An 8298-nucleotide genomic window follows, 5' to 3' on the forward strand; every position below is an offset into this window, starting at 1 on the left:
GTTAGGGTATCTGGGTGGCAGCTCTACCTATTTGTAGAATCTGCTTCCAGATATTCTACCACTAACTCCCATCTCCTTTTGAAGTTTGGGAGCTTAATTTGTAACTGGGCTGTCATATTATCATATATTCCATCTTAGTATATCTGTTTAACTTTTTGTAGCCACTGATCAATAGTAGAGGGGTTGGGTTTCATCCAATTAAGTGTCACAATCTTTCTTGCAACTGTCAACAGAATATGCAGTTATAGCACTGGCCACTCGTGAACACTTGTTCATATATGTCTAATAAAGATGAACTTGAGTTCAGTGGAATATCTCCTTTTAAAGATTTTGTCTAATTCAAATTTTACCTTTTTCCAATAGGTCTGTATTTTTGGGCAGTCATTGGGCAGTTAAATCAATAGGCCCACATTTTATGTTAGGGTCTCTTACCCCGTGCCACATGACATAATTCTGAAGCGGCATGAATCTGTGTACCAACAGAATCTCCCTATATAAGCAGGGGTGATAGGGATCTATCTTTTTTGATGGGACCGTCAGCCCAAAAGTCATAACAGCCATATGGTGAGCAGGCTTGAGACCTGCTTTGGCCAAACATATTCCCATGTACACATCATCGATGGGGTGAAGAGGGATGTTCTTGGACATGTTATATATGACAGAGGCTGTATATCCTGACAGGAGGAACCCCCCACCGCCACAGTATGGAAGATACGTGTCTGACTCCTGCACCTGAACAGGGACAAAGTATTTGCTCCATGGCGGATCACGGACGACGCCCATGCCAATATTCAGGTTGCCTACAAAGAGGTGCTCGCTGTTTCCCTCCTTGGCATTCACGGTGCTCAGGAGGTACTCCACCATGTTGTCTGTGTTGGCAAAAATGTCGTCATCCCCATTGAGGAGAAATTGGACGTGTGGACAGTTCCTGTCCATCCACTCCAGGAAGAGGACCTGCTTCAGAGTGAGGTTGAAGAAGGAGTCGTTGAAGTCCCACTGCAAGATGTCTCCATGCTCGTCTTGTTCCAGTCCTAGCAGCCCATTCAGTCTCTGTCGCTTGAACCCGCTGCCCGTTGTCGCCACGAGGAACACCCTACGGATCTGCTTGCCGCTCTGTAACCTCTCCTCTCCCCAGGTCTTACGCAGGGCCTCTCGTCGCTCGTAGTTATCTGGAAAGCTCTTAATGACAAGCAGGAGGAAGACGTCTTTGGATCGTTCCGCCCCCCCGCATTTTCCAGGGACATCCAGCATCAGTCGGAAGTGACGGCAGTGGCGGTAGTACAGGTGGTCTTGGATTTGAGCGGGGAGAGAGGAGAAGCCTGTCACGTTGTGGGCCATGGACGTGTTCCTCTGGCAAGTTGGCCATGACGGTGGAGAGGAGGTGCTTTGATTGGCTGCCTTAATCCGACCTGCTGTCTCTTCTACCATTACCACATCGCTGGTACGATGGCTTTGCCTAAGAAGGACGACGAGGCTCAACACCACGACTCCAACCAGAATGAAGAACGTCCGCTCCACCGTGCGAGACAGTTTCATTCTCAACCTTGATGGGGCAGAAAAAAACTTGATCAATATTGACAAACACCACAAAAAGGCTGTTGCTCACTCTGGGTTCAAAACCATTTGATTGAATGAAGAAGCATGATGCCACTATATTCATTACCATTCTCTATACTTAGTTAAAGATTGTTAATATCTGGCTTTGATGTGGATGCTTAGGGCGGGTTTCAGATGTAGACTACTAATGTATGTGACGGTCGTCAGCGAGTGAGAATGGGGCCTTAACATTGGACTCAATGACAAATATACTTTTAAATACATTTTCTGAAATCCCAGTTGAAGAGAAGCTTGTACGTGATTTTTTTTTTACAGAAAATATAGCTGCAAGCAGCGATAGCAGGCACTTTGAACAGGAATAACTCATGCCTCGTCTGTATGTCTGATCAAACAGCATGAACATTCAAAATGCACAAACATTTCTACATGTGAACTTTGGACCTATACGGACAAAAAAACAGGAGTACTTTTTACGTGAAAAATGAGACAATAAATATTGCAGTTTTATGAAAATTCTTCTTCTGCCCGTAATACATGCATGCAGAGTCATGCATGAAACTTTGCAGTATGGTAGAGGATCATGCCAAATAGCACTGAAACCAGTTGGCTATAGCAATTGTTTAAAAATTAAAACTTAATTAAAGCATAAGTCATGCCTTGTTTGGCCAAAAGCCATGGATCTTGTTTACACATGCGCCATGACTCATGCGGAACACATCTGTCACTTTGACCAGTACCCCCGAAAGACTTTGAGAACCAATGCCTCATGGATATCCTTGAAACTTAAAATGTTTTGAGAAGCACTGTACAGTGGGTAGAGGTTTTTACTTCTCCAAAATGTAAGACATTTTCACACATCAAATCATAATCTGGAATCTGGATAAGGATATGAGCTTGTTTTAAAATCAGCTGGTGAAAACGTATTCATTAATTTCCATTTGTATTAATGTGTTAGGAACACACAGGTGTGTGTGTGTGTGTGTGTGTGTGTGTGTGTGTGTGTGTGTGTGTGTGTGCGTGCACGCGTACGTGCGTGCGCGCCTGTGCATGTCCTGGGCTTTTCATGCGGCTATAGCCGTCTGTCAAACAGCAGTATTATGAGAGCTGAAACACACACACACACACACACACACACACACACACACACACACACACACACACACACACACACTGGGCTCCAGGGACCGCGGTGTCTATGTGAGTGCTTGTATGCGAAAACAAGCACTCTCAGTCTGAATATGCAGTTTACCGGGTGCACGGCTCAGACTTGCGTTAATAAAGAAATAGCCAGCACTCCGAAGTCCTTCTGGTACTTGTAATTCATCAAGCAGCACGGACAAACAAGGCATCAAGCCTTCATCAGCGTGTACAAACTATTGTGACATCTGGATCTGAAAAAGCCTTGGATGGTATACAGAGAAAACATACATAATCAGAAGGATTTTGATAATGATAACTTCAAAATTGATAAATTATGATAACTATGGTAAACTGCCACATTCCGTATACATTTCCACATAACTGACTCATCTTACTTTGATAAAATGATCATTTGGTCCTTCAAACTCCTCTATATGAAATACTCCTATATGTGAAACAAACTCATTAGTTAATGTTGACTTGAGGTGTATATTAAAAGGTAAAATAAAATAGAATTTGACCACCAAAACTATTTTATGTCTGCTCACATTATTTTCTTATTTGGAGTGAAAATATTCCCTCATTTAAAACGTTTGACTCTAAGATGTAAACAAAATGAAATAAGAAAATGTACTCTTCATCCAAGAAGAATTGGCTTCATCCAATTTTCCGATTTTGATTTTAGAAAGATTTGCAAATGTAGGCATATTTTCCTAATATAATGCTTAAGTTGCATATTTATTTAAATATACAATTTCAGAAACCTGGAATTATAATGAATCATTGTCTTCATTTAAGTAGTAATTCCATCGTTTTTTCAGCAGTACTGAATAGTTTCAATAGCACTCTAGCTCACCTTTGTAATTCCTGTGTGTAAATGGCAAGTGCTGTGACTGCTGTGACTGGCAGCCTTTAGGAATCTATCCATGATCTATATGTCATTGAGCATCATGAGGGACCCGCCCACATCAGACATATAGACATGTGAAAGATAAACATCCTTGTCCAGGTGAAAATCATGCAGCTTTAGTGACAAGAAACAAGTTATACTTGTTTGATCAGTGTACTTACAGTAGATCCAGTGGTGTAAAGTAACAAAGTACAATGAAGCTATAGTCCTATTCTCATCACTCTATTCATCCATGGCCAACTGCTGCAGCTTCCCTTCCCTTATCTCTGTGTGACCAAGGAAATTAAATTAATTACTTTGTTACTGTACTTAAGTACACGTTTTGAGAAGTTGTACTTTTATTTACTATTTTTATTTTTCTGTAATTTTACTTTTACTTTGTTACATTTACAAGTAAAACATCGTACTTTTAATCCGCTACATTAAAATTGGACACCTTTCGTTATTCTCTACACATTGCCGCGCAAAATATGCGAAATATGCGGGGCTCGCTGGATTTCACAATCTCCGCATTTTCCGCATAAAGTTTATAAAGTCATCGCCTCACTCATTCGTTCACATGCACACAGAGAAGCATGGTGTTGCGGTGCGGTGAAAAAGCTGGACAGAAGCGCCCGTCTCTCTCTCTCTGGTGCGGTGAATAAATAACAGCGAGCCGCGTTGTGTGTGTGTGTGTGTGTGTGTGTGTGTGACGCTCGCTGCATCTGCTGGTTATTGCAGTTCAGTCAGACAACTCAAGAAGGATGTAATATATATTTATTGAATATAGATGAGCAATACAGTATATTTATTATGGTTTGGCGATGTATTGGATCTGCTTTTTAGGTACTTAGATCAAGCGCATCAGTCCCGACCATAGGGACTCCGAATCCCCCGTACCTAAACAGTAGATCCAAAACGACAGGTGGTAGCTGGGGTGGAGGTGGGTGCGCAGCAGGTTTGTATACATAAATGGCTACTTTTACTCCATTACTCACCAAAAGGCAATTCAGAGAAACGGCAGAGGAGATGTAGAATTTCAGTCTCAGGTAAAAAGCATGGGAGGTGAAAGGATCTTACTCAAAAACCCGTTCAAAAGAGGTAATAGATGTTTAATGTCAGTTGAAAGACAATACAGGTAAAAGTCTCAAAAGTACAAAAGTATATTTGCAGCTGTGGTTTAAGTGATCTATCGCTTGCGCAAAAATAGAAGAGAGAGAGCCTCTCTCCTGCGCTCATGCATATATAATGCTATATGTTGCAATACTGTAGCGGACGTGCCGTCGAGAGGAAAATGTCCTGTTACTCTTATCGGCCTGAACACAAGTTCCTGCCTCACCTTTGCCCTGTTCCTTAAAAGGGCATGTTTACCAGTTTAATGTATCTTTCTGTTTGCATCTTGCATAGTTCCCTCAGACATGGGCCTCTGGCCTCCTGTCAGTTAATGACTCATGAACTTTTTAACACATCTACTTCCCTTTTAGGCACACCACCGTACTTCTCTCTAAGCACACAAATATTCACGCATACACGTTTGGCTTGACACCGGACAGGAGAGAGGTTATTTTCAACATTCCAACTCAATGAATACAAACTAACCTTTCAATTCAATTAATAAAACCGAACCTTTCATTTTACTGAATAAAACTAACATTTCAATTCAATGAATAAAAACTAACATTTCAATTCAATGAATAAAAACTAACATTTCCATTCAGTGAATAAAAACCCATCCACTCTTCTTATGCGCTCCAGCCATCGCCTGGCCTGGCGCGTTCCCCGTGTCGGTGGCCCTGTCTCACTGGACCACTCTGGCTGCAGGGTCGGAGGTCCCGGCGCTGGCAGTGCTGGTGGTGGTGGTGGTGATGCGCTGTTCCCCTCGATGTAAGCCCACTTAGGAGGTCCGGGGGGCCCGTGAGCCATCTCGTGATGAGGATAGCGTGGGGTGTTCTGGGACCCCCACCTTTGCCGGGAGCCTCCTTGGCGATAACCTGGCTCCCTGCTCCACTTCCTCCTATTAGCTGGGGGGCTTGGTTGGGGCTGTATGTATGCTTTCTTCTGGTACCTGGGTGGCCCGGTCGGTTGGGGGAAACGTGGGGCTATTCCTGAAGCTGGGGTCGCAGGGCTCAGGTTCCCAACAATCCCAACACAAACATGAAATGCCATTGATAATGAATGGCCAGTTTCGAGACGAGTGTTGAAATAAAGCCACTTTTGGAATTAATTTCTTTGTAGGCATTTTGAAAAGCATGTTGTACTTTTTACTTGTACTTTGTACTTTTGAAAATCATGTACTACTTTTTAGTTTTATACTTAAATACATTTTACACCGGGTACTTTTTGTACTTAAGTACATTTAATTTGAGGTACTTTTATACTTTTACTTAAGTAACTTTCTTAATGGGTACTTGTACTTTTACTTAAGTCATTTTCAAGTAGACAATCAGTACTTTTACTTAAGTAAAATATTTTTTTACTTTTTCCACCACTGCTTAGATCAGTGTCTTAGGCTGAGCTCACACCTTTCATGCAATTCTCTGTGCTCGTTGGGTGTTGTGTCATGGCCGCCCAGGGGCCCAATGCATTTCCAATGGAGGTCACATGGTTTGACCCAACATTGTGTTGTGTGAGGGGGAGGGGCGCAGTCGTCCGCCCCTCCCCCTCACACAACACAATGTTGGGTCAAACCATGTGACCTCCATTGGAAATGCATTGGGCCGCTGGGCGGCCATGACACAACACCCAACGAGCACAGAGAATTGCATGAAAGGTGTGAGCTCAGCCTTAGGCTGAGCTCACACCTTTAATGCAATTCTGGTGCTCGTTGGATGCATGTTGTGTAGTGTCATGGCCGCCCAATGTATTTCCAATGGAGGTCACATGGTTTGACACAACATTGTGTTGTGTGAGGGGGAGGGGTGTTTCGACTGCGCCCCTCCCCCTCACACAACACAATGTTGTGTCATCCAGAGTCCCGTAATGGCCGCGATCTTTAGCTCGGAATTGAGGCTCAGATGAGGTGATATACTGTAACTAAGCATTGCATTGCTTTCTTGCTTTATTTAGTTATCTGTACCTGTCACACACACACACACACACACACACACACACACACACACACACACACACACACACACACACACACACACACACACACACACACACACACACACACACACACACACACACACACACTGCCAGAGCTAAACTAAACAAAATACCTGTCATGTTTTGGTACACACAACAAACCATCTGTATTCACTCACTGTCCCGCATGATATGCTGTTAACACGCACGCACGCACACGCGCACAACAGAGACAGTTTTGATCCGTAACCCCTATATGTTGATGTATATAGATTTAATTATATTCACATGTAGTCGGAATAATAACCAGTAAGACGCTTGAGGGTGAGAAGCGACCTCGCCGCGTGCACACATCCGCCTCGTTGACGGCAGACTGCTGGGCGAGCGCTGGCACTTTGGCCAGGGGGTTCAGATCAACATGGAATGAATTCTGTTCTGGCCATATAAGGAGCATGTCTTGAGTGTACAGGGCGTGGTGAGGTCAGATCAACATATGGAATGTCAGAACAGGTCAGCTCCATACAGTATATGGAGATCTAAGGGTGGTAGCGGGGACATTCTCTTGAGTGTATATAGGGTTTGATGAGGGCCCAGGTAGGGCCTTAATTTTCAGGCCTGTTGAGAACTCTAGTTTTCGCCGGCTGCCGGGCACGGCTGCACTAATAACTTTGGGGCAGGCCCATCTAGAGTTTGAATGGACATGTGGGCCTGTTGAGAACTCCAGTTTTCGCCAGCTGCCGGGCGAAAACTAGAGCATAACCTGCCAAATAATGTGAAATGGAACCCCGAGGCAGAAGCGGCGTTCCAGCACCTGAAGGCAGCGTTGTGCACGGAGCCGGTGTTGAGGGCACCAGACTTCGAGCGGCCGTTTATTCTATACACCGACGCCTCCGGCACGGGCCTAGGCGCGGTGTTATCCCAGGAGATGGAAGGAGAAGAGCACCCCATCACCTTCATCAGTAGAAAGCTCCTAGACCATGAGAAAAACTATGCCACGGTAGAGAAGGAATGCCTGGCAGTGAAGTGGGCTGTCCATCACCTGCGTTATTATCTGTGGGGACACCAGTTCACGGTCGTTATCGACCACGCCCCCCTGAGATGGATGGCCAGCAACAAAGACACGAATGCCCGAGTGACGAGATGGTTCCTGGAACTACAGAACTACAAGTTCAGGGTGGAACATAGGCCAGGCCGTAACATCCCCCATGCTGACGCACTGTCTAGACAGTATGAAGAACCCGCGGAAAGCCCCGGCCCCAAGCAGAATCTAAGTGGTGGGGTATGTGGTGTCTCAATGATTAATTACCGCCCAACATGCAAGCGCCGCTCTGGAGAGAGAGGGAGGCAGAGAGCAACTATAAGCCACCGCCCTTTGGGTCACGTGATTGACAGCAGATATGTCCCACATCATCACACCACTATTTCATATACCATTCTATGTTATATTATGAAATCCCCATATTGACGAGCGCATTCTCTCTGTATCTCACTCGCAGGCAACATACCGGGCACGTGCTCCTTGGCTGAAAGGCGCGTGCGTTAGACCGGCTATTAAGAAGTGACTATCGGCTTATGGAAATGGAAGGAAAGGAACCAGAGTACAGGAACATGGGAAAGGAGTAGAA

The 8298-nt window shown here is 44.5% G+C and overlaps 1 protein-coding gene across 1 annotated transcript; it reads right to left on the reverse strand.

Annotated features, from left to right (window-relative positions):
* Positions 1-288: 288 nt before the first annotated feature.
* On the reverse strand, positions 289-1475 carry LOC306917065 (N-acetyllactosaminide beta-1,3-N-acetylglucosaminyltransferase 3-like). The gene has a single exon (XM_079495190.1). It carries the CDS (start codon positions 1426-1428, stop codon positions 382-384), a length of 1047 nt encoding a protein of 348 aa, XP_079351316.1. The 5' UTR covers positions 1429-1475; the 3' UTR covers positions 289-381.
* Between the last annotated feature and the right edge of the window lie 6823 nt (positions 1476-8298).

This window comes from Electrona antarctica, assembly GCF_951216825.1.
Source record: "Electrona antarctica genome assembly, chromosome: 24".
Classification (NCBI taxonomy): Eukaryota; Metazoa; Chordata; class Actinopteri; order Myctophiformes; family Myctophidae; genus Electrona; species Electrona antarctica.